At 38.2% G+C, this 19,913-nt stretch overlaps 1 protein-coding gene across 9 annotated transcripts in view; it reads right to left on the bottom strand.

Annotated features, from left to right (window-relative positions):
• The window catches only part of CHCHD3 (coiled-coil-helix-coiled-coil-helix domain containing 3), a 257,884-nt gene that overhangs the window by 33,229 nt on the left and 204,742 nt on the right, over positions 1–19,913 (bottom strand). The window contains exon 8 of one of the 9 annotated variants that reach the window (XM_032483366.1): positions 15,121–15,143. The exons of the other annotated variants lie outside the window; for them this stretch is intronic. Within the exon in view, the coding sequence (XP_032339257.1) occupies positions 15,128–15,143 (16 nt within the window). The 3' untranslated portion in view covers positions 15,121–15,127. Of the gene's footprint in view, positions 1–15,120; positions 15,144–19,913 lie in introns of those variants that run through there. 9 annotated transcript variants of the gene reach the window in all.

A 19,913-nucleotide genomic window follows, 5' to 3' on the forward strand; every position in this document is an offset into this window, starting at 1 on the left:
AAGGTCCGGCCCCTATTAATGTTTAAGCCTTGGTCTTAACTATGCCTGTTTTTAAGGGTGATTTGTGGTTCAGATTCAACATTAACCCTTTTAAAAAGTATGTGTTTAAAAGAAAGTTTCATGACAGTCACTAGCGCCTGCATGAGCAATTTCAGGAGTACCTTCCCCACATATTAACACAGTCGTTCATTTGGCTTCAAATTTAATTGCTTTTTCTCTCCAGAAAGCCCTTAATGACACCATCTCACATCCAACCCTCATAATTTGGCTCCCCTAGCTCAGAGAGCGGGACTTCCTGGGCACTGTCTTCTGTCTGCCGTTGTGGGCCAAATGTGACTCTCCCCAGCTGCTGCTGTGCATTCTGCTTTATGACAGGGGCCTGCCTGATCACTCTGAGCCATTCCAGGCACAGAGCCTTCCGGCAACAAGAAGCTATTAGATGCAACCTGTTTGGGCCAGGGCCATCTTCTGCTCCCAAGGATCGCTCATCTACGCCTCAGCCTGTATTCCTTCATTCTATCACTTAAAAGAGGTCAGCCTCTCACACTTGTACAAAGGATCTCTCTGGATAAAGAAGATCAGAGAATGGCTAAACCTTGCCAGAATTTAATTCCATAAATAGCACATAAAAGTCTCAACATAATTTGGAACATCAAAATGGAGGTAGGCTCAACATGATTAGAAACGTGGCTGCCTGAAAAATGGACACAGACCAGAAAAGCTACACAGGGCATCTCTGTCTATACCTGGGAGCTGGAAGAAAGGTGGCGGTTTGTCCGGTGCACGTGTTTGTCACCAGCTCCCCACAGCTGCTGGCTCTAAAGAAAATGCTGGTTGCAGGAGGTAACCACATAAAGGGCAGCACTCCTCTGCTTTATAGAGAATTGAAAAGATTTACATAATTTTTCTGGGGTCTCAAGCTTTTTTCTTCCTTCCCTGTCTCTTTTTTTTTTTTTTTTTTTTTGGCATTACCCAAGATGTATTTGTCCACGGGATAAACAGAGACGCCTTCCCCTACAATTATATTTGCTTAAAGGAAAACACAGCTGCCTTTCTTGCATATTAAGACGCAACTGGAACTAGAGAGACCAAAGATTTCAAAGGGAAGGAAAGTTTGTACAGCATAAAAGACACTCCACCAAACCAACGTGCATTGAAACTGAAAGACCGAGGCAAAGCAATGACTATTCTCCTTGGGGACAAAAGTCCTATTGAGCAAGAAGCTATAGGTGCCATTTTCCAGAAAAGCCACCTGCTACTACTTGGAGCTACTGCAGATATTCAAGAGCCAGAATTTCAGAGTCCTTCCATCTATGGGGTTTGTGTGGAAAAGTGTGCACACACATGTACCCCGAGACAAAACCAATAGGTAATTACTTGATGCTGTCACTGTGGGATAAGGGAGCCATCAAGTTGACTACTTAATGATCTCCTGTTGACAGCCAGCATCACACTCCTAGCTACTGTTTAGAGGAAAGCTTTGGAGAAACACACTAACCCAGGAGAAAGCAAGTGAGGGACTCATTCCTTTGGGGAGATATTGTATCCCTAAGCAGGCCTGCCCCATCAAAAGTACAAAATGCAGTGAGAGGATAATGAAACTAATTAGAGTTGGTTATTATTTGCTACACTTACAATTGCATCTAATAATACTGTTGCCAGCAGTGCTGTTTTATGTGATGTCTTCTTCATGTGGCAACCTTTTCATAAATCAAAGCAAAAGCCAATACTAGACAGTTTCTTGTACAGCCTGCCTGACAATAAAAGTTAACACTGAACCTTAGCTGTTATCAATCTTCATAAACGTGTCCATGATGTGGCCAGACTGCTCCACATGACAGTGGGGCTGCTGCTAATGCATGCAAGGTAGTGACCCACTAGGTTAATGGGACTTGACAATCAGTATAGTTTTAATTGATCCAGAAAAAGAAATGGCTTTCTTATCCTTGCCTTAAAGTATATAGGAGTTTTCTCCTCTGTGCCTTGGTTCCACCAGTGCCTTGCTTAGAAAATGCCTACAATCAAGTCTAAGGCAGACTCATATAACAGACAATAGAGACCTCATGGGGAAAGCAGGTAAGTCAGCTTCCATAAGAAGATAACCAGGCTTTCTTGGTAGAGAGCTACCTAACTTGAAGATATCATATTTCCAAATTCAAGTAGAAAACTTTAATGAGACGTACTTTGGTGTTGGAAAATATATAAACATCTCTACATTAACACAAGTGAAAAACAGTTCTCAGAAACAACAAAGGTCAAGGAATTTGCACATATCAATAATCCTTCCCTAACAAAAATTCGTATTATGCAGAAATCTGAACTGAAGGACTTCTCAATGACAAACCTTAGTCTAATACACAATATTCTATTATATTTTGAATTCTGCTATCATCTTAAGTACCTTACTGATACTGTGAAGAAGAAAGCTTACCTTCTCTGGGGCACATATTAGAGATGAACTCTGGCAATTAGCTAATGTCCAACAAAAATCAACCCTGTATTAACAGCAACAACTAGATAAATCATACCATTAGGCTAGACAGAGAAGTCACATAGCCACAGTCCCCTAATTTGCTGAACTAATTTATTTCAGCCTCTATTTACTGAGTGCAGAATATGTGCCAGGTGCTAGAGGAGATCTATAAACAAAATCAAAACACAATTCCTGCCCTCAAGAAGGTTCCATTCCAACTGGGAATGAGATTCATACACCAGACTTGACAGACAACCATGGTAATGGGCCAATGTGCACTTCAGACTCCCAAAAGTCTAATTCTCACTTAGCTTTTTAGACAACAGTTTCCTCTAGTGTAAATTCAAAGTCCCTTCTAGAGTGAAAACATTCTGAGGGTAGAAGCTGAAAAGCAGGAAAGAGTTTTATAAGCTTTCAATTCAACCTAGTAAATAACAATACTGATATTAACGGAAAAATCACGGTCCAAATGTCTGCTGCTATACAGATGGCCAGGACACCGCTCCGTGCTTCGAGGGGCTCTCGCTTCAGAAGGGAGACAGGTGCACAGGCAACTGTGCCATAAGCTGGGCTGTAAAAAGGGCTCTCTGAACACAGAGCAGGCAATTGTGTCCTCCTTTTGCGGGGGGTGGGTGGGCTGGGAACTATCAAGGAAGACTTCAGAGACATTAACGTGTGAGACCAGTCCTGGCAAACGGATAATCTGCTAGGAGGAAATGGTGAAGGAGTGCTGTGTTAAACAGGCAGCGAGAGCAAAGCAGAAGCAGGAGGCGAAAGGCACGCCCCCTCCTTAAGGAGGGACCTGTCGGGTCCATGAAAGGGTTGGCAAAAGATGAGGCTGAGGTGTCAAAGGTTATTTTCATATTGTGCTTTAATATTGTACGTTTTGGGGGTTTGTCCCAACTTCTAAATAACGATTTATTAGATACTGTCAATTACTCAGCTTTGAAGCAGAAACTTATATTGTTTTTAATCATATGGATCAGATTGATGGATGAGTATCCTGAGATTGCAAGGCAAGCTTTTTTAAAAACAAAACAAAACAAAACAAAACAACTCTTACCAGTTGCCACTACTTATCGCTGCAAATCAGGAGTCTCACAACACTGTGCAACCAAATAAATAACTGTGGGTGCTGAGGCTGACAGAAGACTGTGGCCATCATTCTTAGACCCTATATGTGTCTTGTCTTCTTGATAATAAGCAAAGGTTGTAAATAAGCTTATTAACTACAGTAATATTAATAACATAACATATTATCAGTTGTTAAGTGTTAGGATTCCACATAAGATTTCATTTGAAAACAAGATTCTATTCACTGCTTTTTAAAAAAAAGAAAAGAAAAGGAAAAAGGAAAAAACTTTGGAAACTATTGGAGGGACTGGGAGATAGGGAGGGAACTGCTCTTTCCAGGCTTGCATATTCCCTTTTCACCCTCTACAGGGATCTATGTTTTTTCACAGAAACAAGGTTGTACCTGTAATTAGGTTAGCCTTTAAAACCCAGAACACAGTTTAAACACACACACACATGTGTGTGTGGAAATGCACTATTTTTTTTTCTTTTTCCTTTTGGCCTCTTCCCAATCCTGCGCCACCCAACCTGCAGTCTTTTATTCTTAACTGCAGATGTATGGGGTCAACAGCTTTAGGAGGAATAGCTAACTACAATTAACAGTTAACTACAAGTGTCATTTTTCTTTCTGGGAAAAATCATGGTCCAAATGTCAAGCAAGTGACTTCAGAACCAACTTTATGAACAATTTTGTTTGTTAACAGCCTCCCATGTGCAGTTCTAAATTATGTACTTCCTAGCCTGTTAAAATATGATTATTATTTTAGGTAGTGTTGCTAACTGTTGGTTAATGATTTGACAGAAAACATTTGTCTTTAAACACATGTTATTATAGGCATGATATATTCTCAATTGCAGTTTTATAGGTTCAGAAATTATCCCCTAGGGAAACATATATTGGATTATATGGGGGGGGGGCATCAATTTAAAAACATACACAAAATTCAAGCAACAGAAACTTGAACTATTGATGACTGCAATCATTAGCTAACTATTGACTGCTTGGACTGTACCAAAAAGATGACCGGACCTCCTTTAATTCCTATATAACATCACTGTGATTATCACCTTTTACAGATGTAGAAAACTAAGGCTGGGGTGAAGAAGGGAGGGCAGTAACTAGGGCAAGTCCATTGCAGTATGTGAAGGATACCTATCGAGATTATATCCTATAAAAATTTTGCTCATGTGGATATTTAGTATTTCATTATAGCTCCACTGACATTATGGGATAGAAAAGTTAAGCGAAGTTCTAATAAATTTTCTTTAAAAATTAGGAAGACCAAGAACCACAAACAAGAGAAAATGAGCACATTTTCTTGGTAGTTGTTATAGTAAAAACTGTACCACATTAAACATCCCTTTTTTCTTAAACCTACTTCCCAGACACTAGATCATAAAAAAGAAAATTTTTATGGCATGAAGTACAAACAGATGTATCATTAATAAGAATGGATCAGCTTTCTGAAGAACATACCCAAAGCTTGGCACTCAAATCCTTTAAAGATCCAGCCATAATGCACTCTCTGGAGCCACGATCCTATTTTCTTTGCATCATCAAGTTCTGAGAGTGTAGTTTTCATTTGTCTTGTCATCAGTTAGAAAAGGTGAAGATGTGTATACATTTTGGTTTTCAATTCTCCTATTAACAGCTTCTCGGCACTTCAATTTCCAAATGTTCCAAAAGAGGCATGGATTGACATTTCTGCCAAAGGACAATTTTTTGCTCTGTAGTTTTTTCCCAGAGTTAATGGAAAAAGTTCTACCACTAATCTTCTCAACTCACCTCTAGGGGATTACAAACTAGCAGCAAAAACTGCAAAGGTTGTGCCAAAATGTAGTGTTTTTAAATTGCACAAGTCAGGAAGAGCTGAAAATTTTCACAAAATGGGCTTTCTTTTTCTTTAAAAAAAAAAAAAAAAAAAAAAAAGGAAAGGAGAGAGAGACAGGCTCAGGAGGCCAGGTATAAATTCACTGTAATAAAACCTCTGAAGTTAAGTAACTTGGGTCCTGTCAAATCCAACCCCATGAGATCTCTACAGGTTCTGACCCTGTATAGGGCTGAGCGCCTACTATATGCCTCGAATTTCAGTTACCTTATTTACTACACTTTATAACAACTCCACGAGGTGTTATATATACATTTCCTCCAACAGCAAAAAGAAACTAAGGAGTTAAGTATCCCAGTGCCACACAGTTAGAAGATCTAGTCACAATTCAAACCCCATCCACGTTATGGAAACAGAAATACTAGTTCCTAAGGGCTTATGTACAAATTTGTCTCAGTGCAGCCTTGTTAAAAAAAAAAAAAAACTGGTCAAAAAAAATCTTTTGAAACACAATCTAGGCCTGTCAGTAGGGGACAGGCTCAATAAATCATGGTAGAACACCGCCATGGAATACTACGCAGGTATTTAAAAGAATGCGTTAGATTTATGTTGAGCAGGGAAGATATACCCATAATAAATGTAAGTTAAAGAAATATATCTGGTATCATCTCATTTTTTTGTAAAAATAAAACAAAATCTCTGTTTATTAATGTTCCTATGGACAGAGAGAAATCTGGAAGGATGACTACCAAGCTACTTCACAAACTTTACTTTTAAGTGGTTGACTGAGAAGCAAAGAGAGGAAAAAATTATATTTGCCTTGTTTAAGAAAAAAGTTGGGGGGAGGTACTATATTGATAATTTTTAAAGAACCAATAGCATTTATTAATTTCACATGTTTTTCACTACACTAAGCCTCTAGGACAGATATCAAAAGGCAAAAGGTGATCACCAGATCCAATGGGAAGGAGAAAGAAGTCTTAAAAGATTCTTTTAATAACTGTAGGATCTTCAAGGGGACTAGCAATCTATGAGCTAATTTTATATATCCTGGGTGCACATAATCACAGTTACTGACATAAACCAAGACCTGTGTATCTGGACAGACCATATCTGAATAAACCACATACAACTTGCCTCTAACACATTTTTGGCAACAATATGCAGAATTTGGTATCATGTGAATTCTTAGGACACCATGGACAAAGAGATCATGGCTAAGAATATTTTATTTTTAAGCTCATCATTATACCATTTCATTAAAAACATGATTTCATAACATGGTCTCTTTCTCTGCAAAAGTGCCCTAAGATTTCCCCAGATAGCATCCCACGAAGCAAAACTTTTCTGAACTCTCTCCTCTCCACCTTTCCAACCAAAACTACTTTTCCTATGTTTCATTCTCTCAAGGTCCTGAACTTTGCTAAGAGACAATAAATACGGTAGATAATACATGCTCTTTTTTTGAATTATCTAACAAGGCTTTTATTTTATATATATATTTTAAACTGAAGTATAGTTGATTTACAATGTTACACTATGTGCTTATTTTTAATGCATACTAACATGTTTATGTAACAGTAATTATGATATAGCAAATTGTAATTATCATAACAAACATACATACATGTAATATCATACTTGTATGACATGTCTTGTTAGAAGACTTCTAGAAAAAAACCAGCAACTCTAAAGGCATAATTTTAATGATAAGAATTACGGGTATAAGGGATAGGTGATTTAAAAAAAAAAGTCCCAAATAGGTTAGAACTTTTAGTTGAAGTCTCATGTCCTATTAAATCTGCCTTTCAAAACATGGCATTTAAGTCCTTCAAAGTCTGACTCTAATCCTCCTTACAGCCTCGTGTTCCAGCACACCTCCCCCCACAATCATTCTAACCATTTCTAGCATTTGATTCCCTTTATGGAAAGTCATCCTCCCTCTTCTTACCTTAAGGAAAATCGCAAGGTGAGAAGACCCTGCTTACACAGTCACCCCCTCCTACAGTCCAGAGCCCCCTCCTTATCCCTGCACCCTCCTGTCTGTGCCATTATATCAGCATTCTCCACACTTCAGTCACTGCTGTGTTAACCGGTCTCCCCATGTACACTGCAAGTATTTTGAAGGCAGGGATCATGCCTTCTTCATCTCAGTATTTCCAGTTTATAAAAACCACCTGGAATCTATGAGATACTCAACAATTTTTCCTGAGCAAGTGTTAAAGTTATAATTCCTGTCTCAGGTTTTGACACCTCAAAAGTAGAGCTAATAATTTCAACAAGTATCAGAACTCTGAGGACAGGAACTCAAATTTACATTTCTGTATTTCCAGTGCCCAGAGTATGGAGCATCAAAGGGACCCTTGATGGATGGTTGTGCTGTAGACACTGATGATGATGAAGTTCTCCAAAGCAAAGCTGTCACACTACTACCCTTCAAAATAAATATGTATCAGCAAGCTCTTCACTGAGGGAAGAAACCACCAAATGAAAACACTGTATTGGAATCCACTCTTTGAAAAGAGCTCCCAGGTCAGGGGAGCTGATGAAATTGGTCTGCTGCGAAAATACGGTACCTCAAATTCAGACAAAATACCTCCAAACCGACACCCAACTAACCACAGCAAAACCACAAGTGGTTTAAGTAGTGACAAAACATGTGATCCCCAACTATTGCCAACTAACCAGGATGTCTGAAAGACACACTCTACTCTCAGAAATGTATTTTCTTTACATTAAGATCTCTCATATTGGAGAAACTATCGTGAAAAGAACTGGTTAATTACGACTAGTACCAAATGAGCTGTAATGGAGGTGTTATGAATGTAAATCAGTGACGCCTGATGCAGAAAACAGCAGCATCTGGGTGTGCAGCTTGCTGAGTAATGAGACTGTGATGATGCACTGGCATCCAGCTTTGATCACTTCATCTTATTCAAGAGCTCTGCTGGGGAAACGAAGGTGAGAGGCACTGACCTCCCGGCCACCGCTGAGCCCAAGCACGAGAAATAGGAAGGGATCAAGGGCTGATCCCCTCTCTTTTCTTCTCCTTGCCAACACACCCCTTTTCCAGAACTGATGGTTTCATAGTGGGGAGCCCAGCATAAAGCAGGCTGAGCAAGCTTCTCCCATCTGAAGTGTCATGTCTGAACATGTCTACAGTAATTGGCAATTCATTTCTCATCCTAAAAGCAGAGACAGGTGTATGCTACCCTCAAAATCCCAATCATAAGCCACGCTGAACGTGCCTCTCACACAGGCAGCTTTTGGAGGTCTGTACCAGTGGCAGGCGGCTGGACTTCAGAGTCTCCACAGGTGGATCCATCTCACAAATAAATGAGTATTTGTGTAATCTTGGAAGCACAAGACAACAAAATGAAGACCAAATGGCAGCACATTAAAAAAAAAAAATCCCACCACAAAACAACGGCCCTTAGTCTTTTTTGTGTTAATACGGTAATTGGCAAATAGCTGACTTCTTTGTGCTTGTAAGTTCCCCACAAAGCGTGTTTAACGTACTGAAAAAGAAGGTTTTAGTCCTTGAAAAGGAGTATAAAGCCAGATGTATCACTGCACGTATTTCTTGCCAGCCTCATCCAGAAACGGTAGCTGAGGTGACTTGTGAACGGAGCCAAGAGCGAGAACTCCCCTTAATGAGCGCGTCTATCAATTTTCAAGGGACTCGGCTGATTACCAGCATTTAGACACACATACTCACAAAAGGAACATGGCAATTCAACTGTTGGCCACTGAATGAGAAAGCACATAAAAGAGCTTAAGGCAGCCATGTGAGCAAGTCGGGGATGCTTGGCGACACTTTAACATGGGAACATGTGTGCTTTCACTTCAACATGTAGGGAAGGGCCAAGATGCAAGCTTTTACAAGTTTTCAAGCATTTTGCCAGGACTCAACACATAGTATGAACAAATCACTGCCTAAAATTATTATATTAAAAAGTATCAGTGTTACTGTATAAATGTTTCATGTACAGACGCTGCCTTTAGAACCCCTTTACCAAAAATTATTTTCAAAACTTAACCAGGCCTTTCTATAAGACTCTAGGACTAACAAGGAGACGAGTACAGTAGACGAAAGTAATTTAATAAGAGAGGAAAAAACTTATTCTAATGAAAATAAACAAAAACCGGCAGGTTTACACCTACATCTACAGCTATCAAGCACACTGAATGAACAGCCCTGACTCTGAGATAAGGTATTCAAATTCTAACAAGAAAATATGATTATGGATAGGATTAGAAATCATAAGTTTCTTAAGACTGTGATTAAATTGAAGGGACTTATTTTACCGTGGACAAATTACAGTTAGAAGTTGAGTATTCCCCTTAAAAGAAAAAAATAAAAAGAGAGAACTTTATTTACAAGCCAGAAATACTCATGGACACAGAAAACAAACTATGGTTAAGGGGGCCAGGGGAGGGAATAGATTAGGAGTTTGGGATTAACAGATACACACTAGTATAAATAAAACAGATAAACAGCAAGAACCTACTGTATAGCACAGGAAATGATACTCAATTTCTTGCAATGAGCTATCACGGAAAAGAATCTGAAAAAATTTATGTATGTGTATGTATAACTGAGTCACTTTGCTGTACAACCGAAACTAACATTGTAAATCAACTACATTTCTTAGTAAGAACTACGAATTAAAAAAAGATACAGGGTACTCCCAATATTTGGGGCATTTTTTTACCTAACTAAAATTAGTTAACAATTTAGGATACTTTAAGTGTAACTAACATTAAAAAATGCACTGATCTTAGGTGTTCACATTGTAGTAACATATATTCCCAACACCTCAGAAAGTTCACGTGTCCATTTTCAATTAAGTCCTTCTCTATCCCTATCAATTACTTTCTGATTTCTGTCAGAATAGACTGTTCCCTATTTTTGAACTTCACATAAATGGAATCACATGATGGGTATTCTTCTGTATTGGGCTTCTTTTTGCTTAACATAATGTTTCTGAGATTCACCCATGCAGTTCAGTCAATTAATAGTCTGCTTTTCTTTTTTAATTGCTGAATACCACAACCTGTCTATCCGTTCTCCCACTGTGGTCATATGAGTTGTTTCTAGTTTTCCACTATGATGAATAACCTTGATATGAATATGTGTAAAATCTTCTTGTGAATGTATATTTTCTTTTCTCTTGAGTAAATACCTAGGACTGGAATTCCTCGGTCACAGTAAACGTATCTTTAAATTTATAATAAACTGTCAACTTCTTCCAAAGTGACTGCTCTTTCATACCCCCAGCCAGCAAAGCATGAGAATCTGGTTTATTCACATCCTTTCAGACAATTAGTATTGCCAGTCTTTTTGATTTTCACCATTCCAATGGTTTTAATTTGCAATTCCTTGATAACTAATGATGTTATTAGCACTTTTCATGTGCTAATTGGTCATTCTTACATCTTCCATTGAAGTGTCTGTTCAAGTCTTTTGCCCATTTCAAAATCTTTCTTAATGGTGTCTTAAGATGAGCATAACTTTTTAATCATGATAAGGTCTAAATTTATCAATTTTTATATTTTGTTTGCTTACATCTTAAGAAAAATGAAAAGAGCCAGAAATAGGAATCCTTGATGGACTGACACCATGAAAGATGATATGGTAATTATACATTCAAATGAGCAATGGGAATGTATGTTCATGTGTAATTATCCTGAAAGTTCTAGTTTCAATTTTAATACTATGGTTTTACCCCAAGCATAATGAATGGGCACCCACATACTTCTGTAAGTTAATTATCTGGTTGAGAGCAGCAAGGGTTGATAGCATTTGGCTTCCCAAACTGTGAAGTGATAAACACAATTAGATAACACAACATTGTTGAGCTTATACAACTTCCCAGAGACCATCCTGAGAGCTATCATTTTTATGCATAGACAACATCTTTCATATAATCCTTAACCATGCTCAAGGCTTAAGATGGTTAAACTTTGTAAATCTGACACAAGGATAGAACTAAAAATATACATCCTAGAAGTCTTCCTGGACATTTTAAAACGTGGCAGGTCAGTCAGACAGTAATTAACTCTAATTGGCCCCCCTACAAGCTTCTCTGCTTTCTACCTGTAGCTGAGTGGCACTCAAAAAGCAAAATAACTTATTCTCATCTTTGAAAACATCAAAGGAAAAATTTTTTAAATTATTTCCAACTGGATCCTTTAAAAAGGAAATAAACTCTTGTTGGAATCAGCAAGACGGAAAAACTTAGTAATCCCAGTTAGAAACATCTTTGGGAGCTACAAGATGTGTAGTTAGTTAGTTACTCAAATAAGCAGGGATCAATAAAGAAATTCTGAAATACCATGCACCTTAGAACTCAAAATGCCCTCATTTAAAATATTATGATACAAAGAAAGAAACAAGCTGTCATTTTGGCAGAATCTTCATTTATCTAACTAACAGTGTGCAATTAATATTTCATATAACACTAAATTCTTAATGGATTGTATTGATTAAGGAAGAAAGTTCAATGCTAATGTTCCTGCAGGGGAAAACAGAACAATCTGTTATCTCACATGGAACATATCATGAATTCAGGTGCTTATGGCTACAAACCCAGGGGCTGCAACAAGACTGGTTTTGATAACTTACATGTAACACATAAACAGATTATATTAAAGGAAGAGCAACCCAAACAAACCCTGGCTGCCACAGCTAAGACAGGGAAGAGAATTCCAGGCCATGGACTTAGGGCAGCATGTGTCCAGGCTGGCTTCAGCGGCTTGTGTCACCACTTGAGGTCCCTTCACATAGTCTACTGAAGCAATGAGGAAGCTTCCAAGTGACTCTCTTGACCTTGAGACCAATTATCCTTAGAGAATAAGTGTGTAGACCAAGGACAGAGCTCCAACTTAAAAGAATAAAAAGAAATTAACTAAACAGATCTGATTAGAAGGGCTCCAATCTTAAAGAGGGGAAAAGGCACTAATCACCCAAAGTTTCCTTAGAGATCTAACCAATTCTGCTGCAGGAAAAGGGGGGTGCAAGAAGATGGTCACATTCCAGGTCTCAGGTGAGTTCCTGGGATGGGCTGCCAAGTGAGGGTCCTTGGTCTTGTGCAGGAAAAGAATTCAAGAGCCAGCCATAGTAGTAAAGTGAAAGCAAGTTCATTTAGAGTGATAAACATTCTACAGGCAAAATGTGATCCATCTCAGAAGGCAAGAGTGGCCCCAGGGTACAGTGTATTTAGTTTCCATGAGCTGGGTAATTTTATATGCTGACCAAGTGGGAGGATTATTCCAAATACTTTGGGGAAGGGGCAGGATTTCCATGAATTGGGCGACCATCCACTTTTTGGCTTTTTATGGTCAGCCTTGGAACTGTCATGGCACCTATGTGTGTGTCATTTAGCATGCTAATGTCTTACAATGAGCATATAGGAGGCTCAAGGTCTACAGGAAGTCAAATCTGCCATCTTGGGTCTAGTTGGTTCTAACCAGTTTATACTCTATCCTCAATTGCTGCATCCCTCTTTTAATGGTTGTACCCTGCCCCTATCCTTCCAGTCTCAATTCTACTTGCTCATCATAAGAAATACTGTCAAATACTGGTATGTTCCAAATCAAGTCTCACTTCCTCTGGAACTAACTTGTTGCTTTGTGTGTGTGTGTGTGGGGGGGGGGGTTATGGAAGGAAGAGAATAACACACACAGCTTCTTAGCTTGAGAGGTAGAAGGCTACTCTTCACATATCCCTCAATGAGGTACAGAAGGGGCTGCCACACCATCTAGAACATACTTAAAGTGGTAACCATTGTCTTAGAACTGAATAAAACAACTACTTAAGTCCATGTTTTAGATGAGGATCAATGACAACTTTTTCTTTTTCAACTTTTAAATTTTCTCAGCTTGAATGCCCTAAAGAGAGTGGCAGTTAAAATTTACATTTTACAGATGGAACAGATAAGTCAAAGATGTAATTAATAACCTGCCTGAGGAATTGGGTGTACTAAATAACCAAAACTATGTTTTAACCCAATGGGTTTTTGCCAGTGGCTTCATATACAAAGTATATTCGTAAGTTCATAAACATCGTTCTTCAATTTCAGAATTGATACCCTCGCCCGGCAACACATGGACAAACTCTAGTGGGTACACAAAATACTGTGATGATTGACATAAGTGAGTGGATGTTTAAAAAACAAAAACAACAATCTTATCCTTCTAAGTAGGTAATTGTAACCAAACATATGCACAAAGAGTATAGGTATGTTTACTTTTTCTAGAATTTAGCCTCTTCAATGGCTAAGTCTCTAATTGAATAATCAAGATGTTGTTTGGCTCAAAGGACCACAGAGAATAAAATGTCACCACTGCAGATGCTATATTTCCTGATCACAGCCTTTCAAATTAAAAAAAGGGGGGAAAAGGTCCAATACAAACGCAGAATTTAATTAGTTAGTAAAAGCCCAAATCCCTGCCCGAAGCCCTGTTCTTCCTGTAATATCGCATACTTTTCTTCTTGTGTAAACTTTTCATTATGACGGAAACATCTTTATAATACAATAACTCTAGTTACATTGTAACTGCTGGTAACATAACTCCTGCATTAGAAAAGCCAGCATGTTCAAGTAATGTTATTTTAACACAATTTGTGTTCAGCAGAAACCAAGACAACTTGGTCATTTAGAATTTGATCAATGTGAATTAGTGTCTTACTGAGATAAACTATTTGATCATTTAGAAATTGATCAATGAGCATCAGAGATAAAACATTTATCATGTACATTTGGTATATCAGAGCCATTCACACAGCACTAAAGTAGGTTACAAGCAGACATTAATAAGTGTTAGAGACGATGTGCAGGGTAACTGTCAGCTGCAGATACAAAAACATGTTCGACAGTATATAATTTTCATCCTTTTGATAAGGCAAGTCACTCAGTAAGGCAGCTGGAGTCACTGAAAAATGATAGGAGCTCAATTTTGAAAAAACTGGAAAGAAACACAGCAACACTGAACATTGCAAACTTTGGAAGTAAGTTTTAATTAAAAGTTTAAGCTAAATGATAAGTAACTTAAATTTATTTGACTAAACTTCTAGAAGAGTTTTAAGACTATTAATCAGAGTAAACTTTGTACCTGCAGTACAATTAGTTCTATTAATCTAACATTTCCAAATTGAAGTCACATTGACATTCAAGCGCACTGGCTTATGCATCTAACAGAATTATAAATTTGCCAGTCAAAATCTTATTTAATTATTTTACAGCCAATTAAGCAGGATCTTTAAACACTGTTGCTTAAAACTGTCCATGATCCACATGTGTAATTACAGAGAACATGGGAAACACCTGCTGATACCACTGGCATGTCATCCTCAGCTTTACTAACTCATCCGTAGTGTAGCTGTTAAAATCACACACCCCGAAGAGAAACTAAACAGTATTGCCAGTCAAAGTGAAACCCTAATAAAACCAAGGACATTTTAAAGTGAAAGGATTTTACAATGAAGAAAACCTTTCACTATACAGTAATACTTAAAAAATCCACTTTATCTCTTGAGTCTTGCATAGCATTCCACAGACACCCTACAATCAGCTAAATTTCTTCCACAGGGTAACTAATCTTTTAATACGTTATAAGGATAACCCAGGCTTCTTCCATGAGCCTAAATTTGTAAGTCAGGTTTCAACAACTTCGTTCAAGGATAAAAGTGAAAACCCCTTCTTTAGTCTGGCACACAAAGGAGCATTACCAGTATTCACATCCGATTTCACAGACTCATACCCCTTTACAAGTGCTTCATCTTTCAAAGAAACTGAAGCCACGCTGAAAAGTTCCACCTCTAATGAAAGCAGTCCAAAAATATTCTCAAAGATCTTTGTCACTTCCTACGTATATTTTGCCTTTATGGAGGGCAGAAATTGACCACTTCATTATCTAAAGGAAAACATGGGAATGAAACAGCAATCACCTTTAAAATGCTTTTCATTTGTTTGGTATTATATTGTCTTCACAAGGTTTACATTGTTGCCTTTATGATATTTTATTTTCTTTGATATTTGCTTTACATTTGCTTGACATTTATTTTTATATTTTAAAAACAATTTGCGTATACATAACACTGTGGTTAACATTTCCTTTCTGTAGATGTGGTATATCGGCTCCAATCCACTCAACGCAACTTAATTCTGATGCTGATCAAAAACCAGAGCCCCTGTGGCACTCTGTCCATGTGTCCTGACAGCTTTGCCACGTCCTGATCTGGGCTGTCCTGCCAGGAGAGCTTTATATGCTGTCTTCCAGCTGGTCTGTGATCTCCCCAATGGTAAGAACTCTCTCTAATGTTCTTTCAGGAGGTTTTAACATCATCTAAATTTTGTTTGGAACTAGATACAGAAATTTCTCCCATGGTGTATAGTTTAATAACCTGAGTTAGACATTAACAACAAACTAATAATATAATAATATGATAACAGTAATATATACTAAAAATAAAATCTAACATTCATTGAGCATTTACTTTGTGCTAGATCTGTGCGAAGCACCATCTGCGTAACATTTAACATTTTGTTTAATTAATTACCTATAAGGTAGACTATAAGGATTAACATAGAACATAATTTTCAGTAAGCTGGGCTATAACATGGTTCTACCGCCAGATAATGAACCAGAAACTAGCACCGTAACTTGCTCTATCTAACAGACAAATCACTGGATTTACCCAGTGATCTGGATTTTATAGCTAAAATTTTAAAGCTGTTGTGGGGAAAAAGTTCTTGCAGGAACATAAACAGCACAAATTCTTAATCCCAAATTACTTAATTTCCATTGGAAACATGGTAATAATTTTTAGTAACTTGAAATTTATTAGGGATGTAATCATCTCAACATGTAGAATAACTTTGGATTTATAAGTTCTACTTTAAAATTCTGTCTTCCTCTTGATCTCCTCTGACAAACTCTAAGTCGCACACTGGTAAGACTCTCGCCATCTCCCTCATGGCTGCATATTCAGAACTCAGCAGAGGGCTCGCTGCAGAGGAGCACTATGAATGAATGGTGGGTTGATAAAATAGGGGGGGAAATTCCATTAAATCTAAAGTGTTTTAATGGTTTACTGCCAAACTATAAACTGAGGGACTGAAGGGTGAGTTAATATTTAAGTATCCCTAAAATATCCCATTAGGTATCCTGGCAGGATGCAGCAATGTGATTGGAGTTCATCACGTGTGGCTTCAAATGCTGGAGCATTCTTTCTCTTTGTAGTGATTTTGTGTGGCCTCCTATCACATGCATAATACTGCTCTTGAAATTGCAATATAAAAAGCTTCCATCTCCTGTAACCAAGATGCACCCAAATGAATCCTTCCATCAGATAAAATTAACTAAATTCCCCTCAAAGTCCTTCAGAGCTTGCTGTCTCAGAGGGACTGCTGAGTCCAGCTCTGTCAGGCAATGGAAAGAATGAAGCAGACTGCCTTGCAAAAGACTGAAGGCGTCATGATTATCTGAGATGCCCAAATTTCTAAGAAACAAAATTCCATTGAGAAATCTCTATGCCTATTTAAAGATGGTAAGCATGTCTTAGAGCCAAAACACTATCACTTTCTCAGTATGAAGGCAATGAACTCACTACAAATCAAAATATGATATTCTAGGAAGCTCAGCCTAGCAGGTAGTAGCTGAAAAAAAAATGATATAGTCAAAGCTACTCTCTGAAAAACTAACTCTCGAAATTCCTTCAGTGTATAAAACCTGAGGTTTTATAACTCTAAGCTTTGATAATCTGGTAAAAGGACTCGCAGAACTCACTAAAGCTATTAAACTCATAGTTATATTGCTTATTGTGGTAAATTGCTACAGAGAATCAGCCAAAGGAAGACAGACACAGGACAAAGTCTGAGAGGGTTCCAAATGCAATGTTTCCATCGTCCTCAGGATGCACAAACCTCCTGGTATCAATGTGTGACAAAATGCAGGGTATTATCAACCAGAGACGCTCACCCAAACTTCAGTGTCCAGAGTTTCACTGGAGCCTCATTACACAGGCTTGCCTGCTTGACTGCCTATGTGGCTGAATCCAGTCTTTGGTAGCAGGTTAATATCAAGTGGCCCAAGGGGCCCATCATATGAAGAAGACTCTTCTTCCACTTGGGGAATTTCAATGCTTTAGAGGTTAGTCCCAGGAGCTGGGTACAAAGGCCAGAGCTCATTTTGGGAAAGGTCAAATTGTTTACCACACCAGATGAGAGTAGGATCTAATAAAGAAACATACCTTATTAAAGATCAAAGAGAATGATGCTGCTGAGGCACTGCTTAAAACTAAGTCTAACCTACAGGTCCACGTCGTCCTGGAGAAGGTCAGTCACTGTGACTTTTATTCTTTGCTCCATGTAGCCTCTCACTTTGCAGCAGGCTAGCCCAGGTGGGAAAACAAGGCAGCTGAGCAGGGCTTCAGAAGAGATACTTGTTTCATCTAAAACCAGACTCCTCTCTCTCTCTCCATGAAATCCAGCTTCCACCAATTTTCCAACCTGCTAAGCTTGGATTACTGGTTCTCCTCTACCCCTTCTATCCAAATGTTATGAACTGAACTGTGTCTTCCCAAAATTCAGATGTTGAAGTCCTAATGCCTGGTACTTCAGAGAGTGAATTTAGACAGAGGGTTTTTAAAGAGGTAAGTTAGTTAAAATGAAGTCATTAAGGTGGGCCCTAATCCAATGCACCTTTTAAGAGGAGGCGATTAGGACACAGACACAGGGTGAAGACCATATAAAGACAGCCATCTGCAAGCCAAGGAGTAAGGCCCCTGAGGAAACCAACCCTGCTGACACCCTGATCTCAAACTTCCAGCCTCCAGAATTGTGAGGAAATAAATTTCTGCTGATTAAGCCACTCAGTCTGTGGCAGCCCTAGCAAACTGGTACACCAGTTCATCACTGATTCACATCTAATCTTTCAATGACTTTTTGCATCCCAGACACCACCTTTTCTCCTTCACTAATAGATACCTCTCTTCCAGTACTTCCGTCTCTTTTTTTCCCCTCACATCGCCAATCAAACCTCATATCCACTGTCGGATTAGTATTCCTAAAGGAGCATGGAAATCAGGGTACTCACCTGGTCAAACACCTTCCAATGACTTCAGGCTCAATGAAGACCAACTTCTTAGCCCAGCAGCTAATCAAAAACCCTACCGACCTTTCCAGCTATATTTCACACTAGTTTCTCTTAGTAAACCACTGATGTTAACTAGTATGTCATCCACCAATCACTGAGCATAATTTTCCGTTTGAATACCTTTTCTTCTCACCTACTCAATACCCTACTTCAAGCCTCAACTAAAATATCTTCTTTATGATGACTTCACAGATCACAGACCATTCCAGTCAGAACTGATCTCCTTTGGTTTATCTAAAATTTTAGTATTTGTATAGCTATCATCTTACAAGGCAGCAATACCCAAGTGCCAAGTCAAAGGTTCTCAGAGTACAGAGACAGTTTAAAAAATATTGCTTTATGATTAGGGGGAAGAAAGATAACAACATAATTTAAAACATACATATGTAGAGTGCCTTTTAAAATCAAGTGAATCCAGTTCCATATCTAATTCTGAAAATAGCACATTAACCTTTAACAGTGAGATTTATGGCCAATTCTTAGAAGGTCTTTCCCTGCTGCCCCCAAAGAGATAATGCACTAAGGAAGATGGGAGGTTTCTGTCTATTTAAATATATCTCAAATCATCTTTTAAAAAATATCTTTTTTAAAATCAAAACTAATATAACACTAATATCCATTACCACATAAATTGCACTACAGCAGAAAGAAATAACATTCCACCTTAGGGTTTAATCATTTTATCAAATGCTTATAAACATGTGCAAAGGAAGGAGGTCAGAGCCCAATGTAATCTTTCAACTAAACCTGTCACAACATCTTTTTTTGCTTCACTAATTTTCACATGTGTGACTACCAGGTTACACAACAGAACTATTTATATACCCAGGAAAATTCTGAATGATGTCTTCTTACCTAATGTGAGCACTGGCAGCAAAGGGAAAGTACAGGGCTATAGGTTACAGACACTTTGATCTATCAATTACAGAACATTCATTTAAACATTCCAAGGATTAGTACAGGTAGCAATTTAGCATCACCTTCAAAATCAAGGGCAAGGTAAAGTCTGTGATTTAAATGCTACACATGAAGAAGTGGAAACAGCTTAAACCTGAGAAAGGCAGATACTCAAATTTGGACATGCCCATCATTTTATCACACAAAAGTGAAGGGTTTCTGAGTTCCTATTAATAGAGGTAGCAATTTAACAACACCTTATAACCAAAGGCATCCTAACTTATATAATATTCAAAAAAAATTCTACTACCATTGCTTTCAATTTCTTGAGGTCATAAAATTGAGTTGCAACATGCTTTCATCAAATGTCTATTCCTTGTATTTGAATTCCACTAAGCACCATGGAGCTATCTCAACCACCCAAACACACTTCTAAGTACTCCAGAGGGCTAAAATATCAAACTGTATTCTGTTCAAAG

The sequence above is a fragment of the Camelus ferus genome, chromosome 7, assembly GCF_009834535.1.
Source record: "Camelus ferus isolate YT-003-E chromosome 7, BCGSAC_Cfer_1.0, whole genome shotgun sequence".
Classification (NCBI taxonomy): domain Eukaryota; kingdom Metazoa; phylum Chordata; class Mammalia; order Artiodactyla; family Camelidae; genus Camelus; species Camelus ferus.